This window comes from Patagioenas fasciata, chromosome 23 (genome assembly GCF_037038585.1).
Source record: "Patagioenas fasciata isolate bPatFas1 chromosome 23, bPatFas1.hap1, whole genome shotgun sequence".
In the NCBI taxonomy this organism is placed as follows: Eukaryota; Metazoa; Chordata; class Aves; order Columbiformes; family Columbidae; genus Patagioenas; species Patagioenas fasciata.
Window position 1 is genome coordinate 5,603,642 of NC_092542.1, and position 16,307 is coordinate 5,619,948.

General features: G+C 50.4%; 1 protein-coding gene and 1 long non-coding RNA gene across 2 annotated transcripts; one reads left to right on the forward strand and one right to left on the reverse strand.

The window, feature by feature from the left end:
* Nucleotides 1-126: 126 nt before the first annotated feature.
* Nucleotides 127-16,263, reverse strand: LOC136111249 (uncharacterized). The gene is made up of 5 exons (XR_010652722.2): nucleotides 16,114-16,263; nucleotides 12,054-12,261; nucleotides 5,445-5,573; nucleotides 2,130-2,311; nucleotides 127-842 (listed from the first exon to the last, which is right to left on the reverse strand). It is a non-coding gene; the product is annotated as an uncharacterized lncRNA (long non-coding RNA).
* On the forward strand, nucleotides 4,993-15,242 carry LOC136111248 (protein-arginine deiminase type-2-like). The gene is made up of 16 exons (XM_065855262.2): nucleotides 4,993-5,193; nucleotides 6,670-6,856; nucleotides 6,938-7,007; nucleotides 7,180-7,241; nucleotides 7,323-7,440; nucleotides 8,042-8,167; nucleotides 8,942-9,120; nucleotides 9,303-9,406; nucleotides 9,548-9,659; nucleotides 9,743-9,850; nucleotides 12,059-12,210; nucleotides 12,445-12,589; nucleotides 13,367-13,460; nucleotides 14,109-14,194; nucleotides 14,409-14,537; nucleotides 14,948-15,242. Exons 1-16 carry the CDS (start codon nucleotides 5,102-5,104, stop codon nucleotides 15,179-15,181), a joined length of 1,998 nt encoding a protein of 665 aa, XP_065711334.2. The 5' UTR covers nucleotides 4,993-5,101; the 3' UTR covers nucleotides 15,182-15,242.
* Nucleotides 16,264-16,307: the final 44 nt, after the last annotated feature.

The following is a 16,307-nucleotide window of genomic DNA, read 5'->3' on the forward strand; positions in this document are numbered from 1 at the left end:
CATTAAAGGGTTCCTTCCGACTTTAATTGCAGCAGAGAGAAGGAAAAAAAAAAAAAAAACAAACAAAACAGCACTATGTCTCGTATGAGAGCGCAGCTTTAATCAGATCATGGGAGCCTGCCGAGGCAGCCAGGATGCTCAAGCGGGGAACGCTAGCGGCATTTCCAGGCTCTCGCCCTGCTTGAGATTTTGAATAAAACCCCGTTTCCCCAACCCAACGTGAGTCAAACAGCTGATGTTCATAGATTTGTGAGTTTTGTTGGTTCTTGAGGGGGGCACAAGCCTTCACATACACCCAAAAGCCTTCAGGCTGGCGCAAATCACAGCCAGCACGGTGGGCAAGGAGCTCGCTGCATCCTCTGAGGAAGACTCCGGCCACAGCAGCATCTCTATGGAAGAGAGCTGGATTTCCCACTCGTGCCTGCTGGTCACACTGGTTTGGACTGGGCACGGTGCTGATTTTAGCATCGCATCCTGCTTGGCTGGTTTGAGCCCTGTGCTGGACAGGGGAACACACCTTAATCCCCACGGGGTCAGGCTGGTACGCTCTGTAATCTGGAGGGAGGAGGAAGATGGTGGTTTTAGGCTCCCAGCGAGGACGACGGTTTCAGCAGAAGGTTGGACATCATGTGTTTCTCCAAATCCACCCAGGATCACACCCAGTCAGAAAGGATGGAGACACGGTGCCAAAACCTCACCTTCATTTTGAGTTTGGAGGACTTTTAAGTTTAGTCACGGCTCATTTTGAGCTGCCATGGTCACTGCGGACGCTCACTCAAGCCCAAAACACTTCATCTTCATTGGGTGGTACCTACGCTCATCTCTTCTTCCTCCTCCACCTCCTATTAGAACGACAATTTTAAGTCATCTGGCCCATTCAGAGCTGAGTGTTTCTTCCTAATAACACCTTGTCCTGAGAAGCTGCTATTCAGATCTCTGGTACACAACAGATGGGATCCCACCTCTCCATCACATCAAGCTTGGTCAGCCTTGTTTTTTGGGGCTCATTTCATCTTTTTCCCCAATTTCATCTTGTTTCTAGCAATGACAGAAGAAGATCTGACCCCTCCGCGCTCCCTCAGGAACCCCTCTAATAGCCCAGACTCCCTCGGGGTGTTTTTTCTTGCCCATCCTACTCTGCCACTCCATTAAGGAAAGTCTGATAATCTCCCTAAGCTGATAATTACACTTTATTTATTAGTCTGCATGCATAATTGCAGGCAGGAACTTTTAAGAGCCATGTCAGCCTAATTACTCGCAGCAGGGCAAGGCATCAAACCAGTTATCGAGTCCCGCTCGGGTTTGCAGGAAGGTTTATTTGCTTTAGGCGTGTGGTTGTAACAACGGCGCAGGAGCATCCCAGGCATGGTCAAAGTCCCCTCCCAAGGACCTGCCTTCCCCATTCCACTCGGAAGCCAAAGAAAAAGGGCAGGAAGCAGATTTGGACCAATAAAATATACTTTTAAAACCAGTAAAACCCAAGAGAGCTCGGTTACCATCCTGGTAAAACATCCACAGGTGGGACTTGTCAGAGCTGGCTTTGCAACCACCTTCTCCTGGGTGAGAAAGCACCAAAAAAATCCCCCTCCATCCTTTCTTCTCCCCAAAATCAAGGTGTTTGCCTGCTGGGAAACTTCAGACCTGGCAATCCCAGAGCAAAACACCCCATAAAACTGCTTTTTCCCTTGGGGAAAGCAGCCCTGTGCTTGCCCTGCCCATGTTCTTCCCCGGCTTTGCATTAAAATTCATTGTCCTATAAATATCTCCCTTGCTGGGGTGTGCTGGATGCCCCCACCGGGGAGAGCAATAAAGCCAGTGGTGGGCTCAGCTTTGTCCGAGCTCCTTCATTCTTCACCAGTGGGTTGGTTTCACCTCCTCGAAGCCGCCTGTCTCTTTCAAAATAAAGGCAGCGCAGGCAGGGACGGGCAGCGTCTCACGGCCCCATTGGGACAGGCACCTGTTTGCACCTTCTCAATACAAAAGGTCGGCTTGAAAAGACTCAGTGGGGGGAATATTTTCCTCCTACTCTTTGCAAGAAGGCATGTGCCTGATGGAAAGTTGCAGCAACCTCCCCGCTCCCAAAATCCCTCACCAAGCACCCACGGAGCTTCAAACTCCCTCGCACCCACCGGCTCGGCGCTTCTTAAGAGACGCTGGGCGATGCGCACGTGGAAATCCTCAGGAATCAGCTGGCCGGGGTTGTTTGTGAGCTCCAGCGCTGGGACGTGTTCCCAGGTCCTCGAAATTAGGGCAGGCAGAGATCCATGAGCGGCGGGGAAGTTCATGCAGAGCAGCTCCTAATCTGGCAGATCTGATTTAAAAAAAAGAGCAGAGAACTCCTCTGACCTGATTGACTACAGCCACAAAACCACCAGCCTCCAGACATCTACGTGTGCCTGTAAATATATATATAATCTATATACATCCTGCAATGGTTTACCATGTCTGATCTCCCACCTGATAGCACAGAGTCAGCAGCAAGAACAGCACTTTTACCTCCTGAAAAAAATAAATCAAGTTTTGCAGGATAACCTAAGGTTTATTTAGCAACTGTTCAGGGGGTGTCACACACGCTTTTGTCACCCCTCATGCCCTGGGGACAAGTAGGTCCTTGCACTTGTCCCCAGCACTGAATGCAGGTACAGAGAGGATGTCTTGGATGCCTCTTGAGTGCAATTGTCCCTCTTCTTTCTCCCCAAATGGAGGTGGATGCTTTGCCAAAGCCTCCCCAAGAAGGATTTAATATTTCCCCCCACTGCAGCTCTACAAAGACACCCCAGATTTACACAGAACCTGTTCGTAAAGAACCTCCAAGACTTGCAAAGTCTCTGGGAAGCCAAAGACCCCAGAAAGCTTGCAAAGAAGTCCAAGAAGCTTTAAAAGTCCCCCCAAAGGCTTGTAAAGACCCCAAGAAGTTTTCAAAGACCCTCCAGAGTTCACAAAGACCAAACTCAGTTTCCAAAGACCCTGGGAAGTTGCAAAGACCTCGTCCTCCTTCCACACTGATGCCTTGAAGGCAGGGACTGTCGCAGTGGAAATTTGCTCTGCCAGCCCCTTCCCCACGCAATCCAGTTGCCCTTCTCCATTTTTTCCCCCAAAACAGGGCATTTTCTTCTCTTTTTCATTTTGTTGCAAGCTCCCAGGGAGCCAGGGCCACTCAAATAAACCTCAGATCACCCCAAAATCTGCAGAGAAACCAAAGCTCCAAGCCCATATTTGCAAGCAGGCAACACTCGCTCCTAAGGGTCCACAAGTTTCCATCTTCCTGGCAAGTGCCTTGGGATTTAACCCAAACCATCACCATCACATGGAATACAAATACATTTTAAAATAGATATCTAAAAGAAACCCTGTGATCAGTTAGAAATCCTGCTGGGGATTTTAAAAAAATCACAAGTGATGCAGTGACCTTGAGGTTTTTCTGTAAGATGGGAGGGATTTGGGGTTGGGTTTGCTGGGTTTCTTTTTGAAGAAAAGGAGGATTTAAAGAGCGTGTGTTTTCCTCCCTGATAACTGCAATACTAAATCCTTGGATGGAGGAACAGGGAAGTGAAAATGGTTAAAGAGAAGCTGTTTTTTGCTCGTTTTCCTCCAAACTGATGGGTTTACACCTCTATTTCCCCAGCCCGCAGGTCCCAGAAGGGTGTAGAAGATGAGGCCACCCCAGTCCCTGGTTCCGATTTGGGGTAAAAAGAGACCAGATAAGTCTCACGCAGTGCTTAAAATCATAGCCTGCTTGTGCAAACAACGCAATTTCTGTTTCTTTTCTTCTTTTTAAATTATTTCTCTTTCTAGTTCCTCTTTCAACAGCATTTCCTACTACTGGCGGTTTAAATAGCCAGGGGTTAAACAGATAAATCACGACGCTTCTCAAAAATAACATTTTCCAGCTGTCAGCAGCTCAGCTCCTGGGTCAGGGCGTTATTTAACTCAGGATGTTCTACAAAGACACAAGCCGAGAGCAAAGTGGTTTATATTTTCTTACATTTCTCAGAGAGAACATCTACGGGCTTCAATAAAATCTCTCCATTATCACAAAATCTCATTTTTGCGTTGCAGAAGAGCAGCAAAACCGCCCTTTTTTTGGTGTGTGTTTCGAAGTCCTCACTCACATTTGCTCAGGTCATGGAGGAAAAAAGTAACACCAAAAAGCACAAAAAACCACAAACACAACAGGATCGACTTCAGATGGGAAACTGGATTTGAGTTATTTCCTATGCCCCAGCCACAAAGGGAAGAGAGCACTAAAAAAGAAGAGCCCAAAAGGGATTTAAATAGGGAACAGCAACCTGAATGTTTTCTGCTCCTCACTAATTGCTTGTGGCTCCCAAAATCTAGGGCACAAGTTTGGGTTTTAGAAGATGAATATTTAGCTTGATGTTAATGAATACGCAAACGCCTGCGTGGGTGGCAATTGTTCCCAATGTGCTCTGCTGCAGGGTGGCAAGCGACAGGTTTGCCATGCAAAACCACCTCCAATTTCCCCTCATTGGCAACTCACTGCTGAGTTTCCCTCTGAAAAAAAGGGGAAAACAAAAAAAGGAGCGCCCTGCTTTATCCTAAGGGCTGGGAAATGTGTTTTTATTTCCCGAGTGTAGCCAGAGCTTTTCCATAGAGAGTAGATAAGAGCGGAGGCCCCACAGATGGAAATGCCAGCTGGAAAATGCGAAGTGGCACAAAATCGCCTCTGCGTTTGGGTGCTTGTCCCAGTTTGGGGTGCGGGAGATGCTGGAGGCACTGGGGGATGCTGGGGACAGCTGGGGGAGCTCCTTGCGTAGGGCTGGGAGCCGGCCGGGCTCAGGGCCAGCTGCCCTCCCTCTCCATCCCTTCCCTCCCCTCCGAGATCACTTTCATGGGGCTTTAGAGGGTCCAATCCAGCCGCCTCCTCCCTTTGCACCAGGGTGGGGGCTGCGGAGTCGTCATCCCAAACTCCGCGTGCTTCCAAGGTTGAGGGATTTGCTGCGGGGCCAGGCGAGGAGGAGGAGGGAGGTGTGGCAGGGAGGAAGGAGAAGCGGTTGAGTGCTGTTGGGGGGCTTGGTGGCACCCGAAGCGGGTAGGGAAGGGCACGTGTGCCCATCGTCGGGGCATCTGGGTTGCGGAGATGCCGGGGGAGCGCACGCTGCGGCTGCAGCATGGGAACCGCATCGAGGCCCTGTGCGTGCTGGGCACCCACATCGCCGCCGACGTCTACGGGTGAGTGGGACACCCCAACACTCCCCTTCCCGCATTGCTGAGATTCCACTTTTCTCCCCACCTTTACCCCCTTTTTTATCCTTCTGCAAATCCCCCTCTCCTCATTTTCCTTATTCTCACCCAAAACTCACAGCCCTGATGCTGTGATTTAATGTAATTCATGAGCAAAATCCTCCCCGGTCTTTGCAAACCTGCAAAAATCCCAGGTAAGCTTTGAGCATCCACATTTGTGCTATGGTATTAATATTTACCCCAGGTCTGTGACAGCGATGGGCTTGATCCATTTGCGGTCAATGGATCCAGCATCATCTCGGAAAGGTGCTGGAAAGCAGAGGGATGAGCAGGAGCCACAGGGATGGACTGAAAATGTCGAGATGCAGCTGGGAGAGGGGAGAAAAACAAGATCTAGTGAGCAAAAAGTGTCCCGGGACAGGACACAAGCCCCACAATACCAGCCCTGCTCCCCTAAAACAAACCTGACGCTGCATTTCAAGATAATTATTCCCCCTCAAAGGAAAAAGTTTAAAAGCTCATTTCACAGTCAATCCTGGTCTTTGCCACTTCTGCAAATCTCGCCCTCAATATTCAAGCCAAACGGCACAGTTACAACTCATCTGGCATCAATCTGGGTCAAATCTTCTCCCGATGGGATTCCCAAAAGCAAGAAACAAGGAAACCAAACCAGTTTTTCTATGCATAATTAAATATAATTTAACCGTTTAAGAAATGCCAGGGCAGCAACTAATGAGCGCTCAGATTTCCTCTCCCCCCCTCTAACGCTGCTGCAGGTTTGGCGGGACCGCTGGCATCCAGAAATTTGATAAATGATGCTGTAACGGTGATACGGTGTGAACGCTCGGGTGTCAGGAGCATGTATGGTCTGAGGGAGCCTGCACTGCAGGAGCTGAACGCAGCCCAAAAATAAAAACCCTGGAAAGACAGGGAAATTAGGGACAAGGAACCAGGCGAGAGGAAGGGGATGCGCAGAGCAGTTAGAAAATAACAAGGGCACATCAAACTGGGAGCGGTGCAGCACCAGCTGCTTCAGAGTTGGGTAAAAACACCTCAAAAATTAGAGTTTCTCACGGTAAAGTCTCTCAGTTGGGTTATGACGAGCTGCTAAATACCAGGTTTGCCTCGGTTGGAAAATAGACATGGATTTCTTCATTGAAATGCAAATGCAAGTTCGGTTCCAGCGGCACTGAATGCTTTGGCTGTGATTGTTATGGATCATAATCCACACCGATGGCTGCAGAATAGACTCTGTTTGCTAAAATAGCACGTGCTTGTCTACACAATAAAAAAATCCAGACAATTCAAGCATTCACAGGCAGGGAGGAAATACAAAAACATGGCAGTAGTGAGCAAGGGGACACCAGCCCCAGTCTTAACTGTGTTTTGCACAGCGAAATTAATTGCAGCAAGAACCAGGGGATTTTTTGGTGCAAACATATAAAAATTAAGTGTTTTTGGCAGGGCGGCCCCGGCCGGGGCGGTTTCCTTCAGCGTGAAGCACACAGAGGGGGTGAGCGTGGAGGTGACGTGCCAGGGCCAAGCGGAGGACGGATTGGCCACCGGCAGCGGGACACGGTGGCCACTGGATGAGGGGACAGTACTGAGGTTCAGCATGAGCCAGGCCAGCACTGAGGTCAATGATAACAAGGTAAGAAGTGGGGTGCTGGGATGGGAAATCCCTTTGGAGAGAGAAAAATCCATCCCCAAGCAAGGATTTGGGGGTTTACAGGTAACCGTCAGCTTTTATGCAGAGGGAGGGCAGCACATCAACCAAGCCGGGGTCTTCCTCACCGGCATCGGTGAGTAAGGTCTCTGCAATGCAAAAAATCCATTTTCAGCCCTCAGTCCCTTGGAGGAGGATGCTGGGATGGGGGGGGAAGAGATAGACCCAAATTTGCTGGGCCTGGGGGGGCTTTTGCACCCACCCAAGCTCGCTATACCTTGGGATGACGCTGGAATCGGCCCATCCAGGAATCTCTCTGGATGCTGACGGGGATCGGGACGGCATGGTGGAAAAAAACAACCCCAACAAGGTAATTCGGCCTCTTCTGCTGCATGGAAAGTCCACGGGCTTGCAAAAGCCTGAGCTTGCTAAGGCCCAGGAGGTGTTTTAGGCAAGCTGGACCTGGGGCCCGGAGGGACACGGGGCCATCCTGCTCGTCAGCTGCGACAAGGAGAGTCCCTTCACTCTGGCATCCGACTGCGAGGACGAAAGAGTATTCAGCAAAGAAGGTAACAGCTTCAAACAAAAAATCATAGGAAGCAAAAAACACTGCATTATTGCCCTTCTTTAACCTTTTTGGAGATGCAATTTCACTCGGGAAGCAGCTCCCATGAGCTGCTCTCCACCGAGCTGCTGAGTAAGCTCCCAACATGGGAATTTTTCTTTTATTAATGCCATGCAAAACAAATCGCAGTCAAGCAAGGGCATGAAGCACGGCCAGAAAAATAGCAGAGGTGCCACCAGCAGCCGAGCTTGGCCCAGGAATGCTTTGTGCGGGTGAAAGGAGCTCGCGGCGACGCCAGCCAGGAATTCCCGTCCATTCCTGGAAAACTAAAACCACGCGGAGCCGATGCCCATCGACTCCTCGAGGCCAGGGACCGGCTGGGTCAGGGCTGTTGGGGAAAATTAAAATTAATAAAAAGCATTTGTTTCAAAGCCTAAGCTTTAGTAGCAGGGCCGCAGGTTGTTTTTCCAGCTTGCAGAGGCCGGTAGCGAGGGAAGAGCCAATTTTTTTGTGTGGGAGACGCAAACCCCAGGATGGAACACGGGCAGAGCTGCACCGTGCAATCATCCATCACGCTAGTATCATTTTTTTTCTTGCAACCCCAGATTTGCTGGATATGTCTCGGATGATCTTGAGGACTGAAGGGCCACAGCGCCTGCCCCGGGGGTACGAAATCATCCTCTATGTTCCCGTTTCTGATGCCGACAAAGTTGGGGTCTATTATGTGCAGAGTAAGTCCTTCCTCATCTCCTCCTCTGCCTATTCCTCCTCATTTGTGGTGCTTTTAAGATCCCTGCGAGCTCTTTTCTTTCCATCTCTGACCTCTTTACGCTCTGCAAATGGCATTTTGAAGCAAACCATGCCCTCAGCATCCCTCCTCCAATTTTTTCCAGCATTGAATATTCTCTCTTCTCAATCAGTTGGAAAACTTTGGAGATTAACAAGCACAGGGTCACAAAGCCATTTACCCAAGGTCAACCAGAAAAGAAATAGCAAATAAATAAAGTCCACTTGTCCTGACATCCAGACGCTTTATCCAGAGTGGCAACACACTCTACAAAACATTTTCTTTCCTTATTCCTTGTGGGCACAGTGATTTATTCCCTGGGATCAAAAAAAACCTCATGCAGCCCAGAGATGTGCCATGAAGTCGCTTGGTCTTGTCCCTCCATACAGTGGCAGTGGGGTTGGTGGCATTGTCACTCCACAGCAGGTCAGAGGGGGCTGCAAGGGCAGAAACCCCCATGGAAATATCTCCCCAGTAGCTGCTCCTTCCAAGGAAAGGCTGAGACATTTTTTTCCCCTCACCCTTCTTGTGCTTAATTATAAAATCGCAAGCCCCATAATTCCTATTTTAAGGTTCTGCCAGATGAAGTCTCATCCACCCACAGAGGCGGACAATCCCAGCGCAGAGGGACCACAATACCTCCTCACACACAAGAAAACAGGTTGGAAAAAACCCAAAACGTTGGAAATCACCCATTTTCCCCTTTCTCTTCTTGCAGATCCTTTCTTCGGGCAGCGCTACGTCCAAGTGCTGGGCCGGAGGAAGCTGTACCATGCCGTGCAGTACACTGGCGGGGCCGCCGAGCTCGACTTCTTCGTCGAAGGGCTTCGTTTTCCCGATGAAACCTTCCCCGGGCTGGTCTCCATCCACGTCAGCCTCCTGGAGACACTGGCTGAGGTTTTGGGGTTCAGGGGAAGGGGTGCAGATGGGAGGCTGCAACAGCCCGAAGGGCATGGGGATTGAATGGAGAGTGGTCCCCATTAATTTACCCCCAAAATGACCTCAAGAATAAGGTATTTGGGAGGAAATAGTGGCGACCAGGGTGTGGAAAGTCCCTGATTTCTACTTGTCTCCCCCAGGGTATCCCCCACACCCCAGTCTTCACTGACACGGTAACGTTCAGAGTAGCACCGTGGATCATGACCCCCAACACTTTGGCACCAGTGAACGTCTTTGTCTGCAGGTAAAGTCCCCAACCAAATCAGCATCGGCCCCACGGTCTCCCTGGGGGTCATCGTGACAGGCTGGGGAGGTGACAGGCAGAGGGAACGCTGATTTTCCAGCAGCCCTTCAACCCCTTCACTCATGCCACCCCCTTTCCCAGCATGAAGGAAAACTACCTCTTCATGAAGGAGATCAAAAACCTGGTGAACAAGGCCGGCTGCGAGCTGAAGGTTTGCTCTGGCTACATCAACCGCGGTGACCGCTGGATGCAGGTAGGTGGACACCAGAGGGAAAAAACCAAAACCTTTTCTTTCCCTGATGTGCCCCCTGTGGGTTTTCCTCCCTTTTTTTTTAGGATGAGATTGAGTTTGGCTACACTCACGCCCCCCATAAAAGCTTCCCGGTGGTGCTGGACTCCCCTCGAGACGGAGGGATGGAGCAACTCCCCATCAAGGACCTGCTGGTAAGAGCAGGACGGTTGCTTGTAGTGCCCAAGGAGCAGCTTGAAGGTTTTTATGCCATCTAACCTTTGCTAAAAATCTCACTTGCACTTGGCTCCTTGGAGGCCCTGTAATGAATTAGCTGAAAAATCAGAGTTAGCGGCACTGCATGGAGATTCTAGTCCATCCACAACCTCCTCACCTTCTAAAAACAAGAATCAGAACCTAATCCACCGCCCGACCACCCGGAAAACCCTTTATTCACAAAGTTCTGGATGAGATGGGCAAGGAGGACCTCAGGGAACAAAGGATTCCTGCCACGCTTCAGGACAGGAATGGATTTCTCCACCCTGAATATCCAAGAATTGGCTGCTTTTCCCCTCCCTCCTCCGCATCCGTGACTACACAGCAGCTCCCGAACAGGAAAGGAAAGCGTGAGAGGGTCAGTTTACTTCCTTGGAAGAGAAACAAGACACAATCAGCTGCCAAAAAACATCTCTGTGGGGCTTCTTCACTGAGGCAAAGGGCCAGTCACAGGCAGGGCACGCAAAGAAAGCAGGAATGCTGGCCAGGGCATTTTGGGAGAGTCCAGCACCAAAAAACATGGAAAAAAAAAGATGATTTGGATGATCCCTTTGAGATATCACCATCCAGAAAGGGTGGGACATCCCCAAGGAGCCACCAAAGCCACCCCGTACACCCAGCCAGGCTCTGGGAACAGCCTCAGCCCTGGCATTCTCCCCATAATTAATGGGAGAAGAGGACAGCTTGTCTTTTTGTTATTGTTGCACATCACTTTGGGGAAGGTTAAGTGCTTTCAGAAGTGTTGAAATACATCGTTTCTCATGCCTGAAACGAGAACGCACAGTCCCAGATTCATCAAGCAGGACGAATTCCTCTTTAGGAATTGCTCCGCTTCATATTTAGCGAAGCAATTTCAGCCTGTGGAGCCGCTAACATGCCATACTCCAATTTCTGCTTTGAAGCCTCCCCTAATCCCCGCTCCTATCTTTCCAATCTCGTTTTCCAGCTCGGAATATTGAGCCAAACACAACACGGACAGGCCTTCCTCTTGTTCCGGACAAGCCCTAAACCCTTAGGACCCCACGCCAGGGAAAAAGGAGACGGGAGGCAATTAAGCCCGTCAGAAATCAATCTGGAACTGATAGGCCTTGGATGCAACACCCAAACCTGGGGTGAACCAGTGCCTTGACAGTTGAAACTGTATCAGCTCTGCCATTTATTAAACTGAAATAAGCCAAGACCAGCCATTTAATGCTCAGTTGCTCCCATAGCACCCAGGGGAAGGATCTGATCCTCTAGATATGCACCCCAAAAATTTACAGGGAGCCTTGGTGAAAGGCTGCAGCAGCTCCCAGCTCCTCCAAACACCCTCAATTTAAAAGAAAAAAGAAAGAAAGCAACTTCTAGATCATAACCACTCAACCTCAGGTCTCCCCATGCCTTCTTACCAACATATATATATATATTTATATATATTTATATATATTACCCCTAAGGAAACCCAACACTAATTAGCGATTGGGATTCAACGCAAATCCAACCGATCCCCGAGCTCGTCCCCAGGAGATGCCCTGAGTTCCGAGTCCACATAAACCAGAGCTTGGGGACGGGCTCAAGGCAGGATTTTTGTCCCACCGCTGCCATTTTTGCCCTGTTTTTAACGCCGCTATCACTCCCCTTGAGCATTTGACCCTGGCACATCACAACGGAGCGTTAATTACCCCTGTGCGCACAACGCCTTAAATCCCATATAAATTAAGTGCTGAAAATCAGGGTTTAAATGGGATTTAAACAAAGTGCAGCCCTTGGGGTGGTTCTTATGGCTGGGGTGGATTTACCCTCAGGAGCTGAACTTCATCGAGCTCAACAAGAACCATCCAGACACTCGGCTTCAGGGCTACCCAAGCACCTCGTTAGCTTAATGCCAACACTTAAACACTGGCTATGAGATAGCAGAGAAGATCTCAACCCAGCTCAACGCCCAAGCTCTGCTCCCAGTGTTTACCATTTATTTCTGAGCCAAAATAACCTAGAAACAACCTTTATCCTCTTGCCTTCCCTTGAGCCTCTCCTTATCCACCAAAACACTTCATTCTTGTTATCTTTTACCCACTGGAGCAGGTCTGAGCTCAAGAGGAGGGATAGAACCAGAGATATGGAGGCAGAGGGGGCTCATGCAAAGCCCACAGTGATTTCTCTTACCCCAGGGCCCCGATTTTGGGTACATGAGGCGAGAGCCGCTCTTTGAAGCCATCACCAGCCTTGACTCCTTCGGATACCTGGAGGTCAGCCCACCTGTGACTGTGGCAGGGAAGGAGTATCCCCTGGGGAGGATCCTCATCGGCAGCAGCTTCCCCACGTAAGAGAGGGGAAATCCACAGGTTCGGGAGCAAAGGAATCACAATTGCCCCTAAATATAACAAAAAAATAAACACATTAAGGGCCTTAATTAGCTATTCCCTGATGCGCTGCATATCTGGCACCTTACAGAGTGTGTGCACCCAACCTCTGCCTTCATATTCCCACCCCCCCAACTATTTATATGTCCATATTGCTGCATAAATCTTCATTGCCCTTGTTCTCTCACCCGCAGATCCGCAGGGAGGAGGATGACCAGGGCAGTGCGGGATTTTCTTTACGCCCAGCAAGTCCAGGCTCCCATAGAGCTCTACTCCGACTGGTTGGCCGTGGCTCACGTCAATGAATTTGTCACTTTTGTACCCACCTCTGACGCAAAGGTAGCCCCGAAACCTCCACACTGCTCCATAGTTTCTCCTCTCTGACACTAATCCCATTGGCACCTCTAGAGAAAACCCCAAAGCTCTTTTCCTTGACAGTCCCAGCCCTGCTTGACAGTCCCTGCTTGAATTCTCCCTCCTATCCCCAAAATGAGGGCTCTGAATGGAAAAAATAGATCTTTCTGCTGAATAATCAACACAGATAAAAGAAAAAAGATACTTGCAGAGGTAATCCAGGAAATTTAAATCTCAATATTCACACACACTGACCAAGGCTCCTAGCAGCTCAGCATCTCCAGATGTTTGCAAAAGCCCTTTCCTGGTTTTTAGTGCTTCTGAGAAAGGACTTTTCCCTCTGGGAAAACCACACCTTGACCAAAAGATTTCAAAAAAAGTAGTATTTACATTAAAAATCCCCCACAAGTCCTCCCTGGGCTTTATAGACCTCACCTGGGCAGGATTAGACCCAGCTGCAGCCAAGCCCAGGCAGCAGTTTAACCCCTTGAGGGTTGTTAGACTGGGATTTACCAACAGCACAGATCACCAATAGCTCATTTAGATACATCTTCTCAGTGCTGCATTTAAAAAAATTAATAAATAACCACAAAGATGCCTAATTTTAGGAGTTTAAGCTCAGGTTTGTAGACTCATAGAATGACGGGACCTTAAGGATCACCTAGTCCAACCCCCCAAAAATTAATTCCTTGTAAAAATAAGCCCCTCAAGGCTTTGGACGAGGCACTTTTGGTGACTGCTGTTCCTCTTCTGTCCCCGCAGCGGTTTCGGATGCTGATGGCCAGCCCCGCTGCCTGCTACAAGCTCTTTCGGGAGAAGCAGAAGGAGCGTCAGGGCGAAGCCACCATGTTCAAAGGCAAGGGGACAGCGGGTGGCTTCGGGTCCAGCTTTGATGCTGGCGAGGGCGGCAGCGCCTGATCGACGTGCGGGTGTCCACGGGCTGGGGGAGGGACGTTGGGGACATTTTCCCACCCGGTTTGTCCTTCGCACCTGGTCTGGTCACCGTTCCCGGCCTCCTCAAGCCCTATTTTGAGAAAGCGAGTGGGACGGGAGGGATCAAGAACCTCTGCACAAAGGGAATGCGCAAAGGACAACTCAAATTAGCAGCGTTTTGTCTCTCTTGCCCTTCGCTCCCTCGCTGGTTTGGGTCAAGGGAAGAGTTTTGTCCCTCCAGGGTGACCCCCAGAACATGCCTGCCCCAAAACAAGGGCTGGAGGTGGTACCTCTGCTTTTATGGAGCTGAGGGGAGAAATTTAGGAGCTAATGACCCCCATGGGCAAGAGGGTGGATGGCAGGACCTTTCCAACACTTTTCCCAACAGGCAGAGCTTTGTCTTCCACTCAATTTCCTAATAAACCAAGAACTGAGATTCCCAGCTGCCTGAACTCCAAGCTCAGGGAATCAGAATTTATTGTATTTTTATTCTTTTTCCCATTTCTGTGGCCTATTTTAAGCCGGGCTCCTACCAGCACCGCTTCATTTGGAGGGCGTTTTGCATTTGCAGGGTACTCGGGGACAGACACAAAACGCGTCACCATTAACAAGGTCCTTTCCAACGACATCCTGGCGCAGCAGAACCAGTATGTCCAGGTAATAACCAACATTTCTGGCAATAATGGATACATTTCTTGCAATAACTGATACATTTCTTGCAATAATTGATATATTTCTTGCAATAATCACCCGGGGCTGTGCAAACCCTTAAAGGAGGTGACACATTTTGGCTCTTCTGTGTGAAATGGTTTTGGGGACTGTGCCCACTGGTGTCCCCAAATCTCGACCTGCTTTTCCTGATCTCCTCCAGCGCTGCATCGACTGGAACAGGGACATCCTGAAGAAAGAGCTGGGGCTGACGGAGGAGGACATCATCGACCTGCCCGCCCTCTTCAAGCTCGACAAGCAGGGCAAAGCTGTGCCCTACTTCCCCAACATGGTGAGCAGTGTTCGCATTCCTTGGATCCTCCCCAAAAAACAGGTTATTCAGCTAGAATGAGTGCCCCGAGTTGTCCCAAAAAGCAGAGTCTTTACAGCTGCCCAAAAAAAGAAAATATCTCCAGATATACCCAGGTCAATCACAGCTTTGTAGCTTCATGTTGCTTGTGGTTGGGTTAAACTATATAGTTTTGAGGTGAAAATCACTCAAAGCGGTGAAATTTCAAGGTGTGAGGCACATTTTAGGGATTAAAAGGGGGACAACGCTGCTGGATTTGGAGGTCAGCGGGAGGGCGGGCTGCCAAAAGTAGCGTCCGTGCCCCCATTTTGGGGCGATGCCGATGGGTGAAGGCGTCCAGCGGCTTCTCTTCACCTTCCCCAGTCCCAACACCACTGGGTTCCCCTCTGCAGGTCACCATGATGGTCCTGGCCAAGGACCTGGGCATCCCTAAACCCTTTGGCCCTGTGACGGGGGGTGAATGTTGTCTGGAGCGACGGGTCCGTTCCCTCCTGGAGCCACTGGGCCTGCGCTGCCGCTTCCTCGAGGACGTGTCTTCCTACCACGGCAGCCTGGGGGAGGTTCGCTGCGGCACCAGCGTCCAGCGCCGGCCCTTCACCTTCCAATGGTGGCGCATGATGCCATAGCGGGGCCCATTCCCCCCTCCGCCTTCGTCCCTGGCGGCTTTTCCGGCGTGTGTTGCTTGTGATTCAGTTAATAAATCAATTTGCTGTGAAGAACCACAGAATCCCAGAGTGTCAGGGGCTGGAAGGGCCCTGGAAAGCTCATCCAGTGCAATCCCCCCATGGAGCAGGAACACCCAGCTGAGGTTCCACAGGAAGGGGTCCAGGCGGGTTTGAATGTCTGCAGAGAAGGAGACTCCACAACCTCCCTGGGCAGCCTGGGCCAGGCTCTGCCACCCTCACCAGGAACAAGTTTCTCCTCATATTTAAGCCGAACCTGCTGTGTTCCAGTTTGCACCCATTGCCCCTTGTCCTGTCACTGGTTGTCACCCAGAAGAGCCTGGCTCCATCCTCCTGACACTGCCCCTTTCCATATTGATCCCCAGGAATGAGTCCCCCCTCAGTCTCCTCTTCTCCAGCTCCAGAGCCCCAGCTCCCTCAGCCTTTCCTCACACGGGAGATGCTCCACTCCCTTCAGCATCTTGGTGGCTGCGCTGGACTCTCTCCAGCAGTTCCCTGTCCTTCTGGAGCTGAGGGGCCACAACTGGACACAATATTCCAGGGGTGGTCTCCCCAGGGCAGAGCAGAGGGGCAGGAGAACCTCTCTGACCTACTGACCACCCCCTTCTAACCCACCCCAGGTACCATTGGCTTCCTGGCCACAAGGGCCCAGTGCTGGCTCATGCTCACCCTGCCGTCCCCAGGACCCCCAGGTCCCTTTACCCTACGCTGCCCTCTAATAGGTCATTCCCCAACCTATACTTGTACCTGGGGTTGTTCCTACCCAGATACAACATCTAAAGATGAAGAAATTTAAATAATAAGGGGCAATAATGGCGAAAGAAAGCGAGGGAAGCCCTCAGGGAGGGGATGCCATTTTCCCCCTCAGCACCCACCATTTTGCCCTTCCTGGGGTTGTGACAGGTGGAAAGGTCTGGGTGGCTTCTCTCTGGGAAGAATTCGGCTGGGAATTAAAGGGGGGATGCACTGATTCCCTTCTTTCCTCAAAAAGTTGGGATCGGGCGTCTTGACCCCGCCATCCCGCCTTTTGCCACATGGCGCCGCACTCAACATGGCGCCGCACCCAATA

What these genes read in the sequence shown, in the direction of transcription:
- LOC136111248 (XM_065855262.2), top strand. Translation starts at nt 5,102, where the DNA reads ATGCCGGGGGAGCGCACGCTGCGGCTGCAGCATGGGAACCGCATCGAG. An exon ending in TACCCACCTCTGACGCAAAG is followed by an intron (nt 12,590 to 13,366) that starts GTAGCCCCGAAA and finishes CTGTCCCCGCAG; the next exon opens with CGGTTTCGGATGCTGATGGC. An exon ending in CGAAGCCACCATGTTCAAAG is followed by an intron (nt 13,461 to 14,108) that starts GCAAGGGGACAG and finishes TTGCATTTGCAG; the next exon opens with GGTACTCGGGGACAGACACA.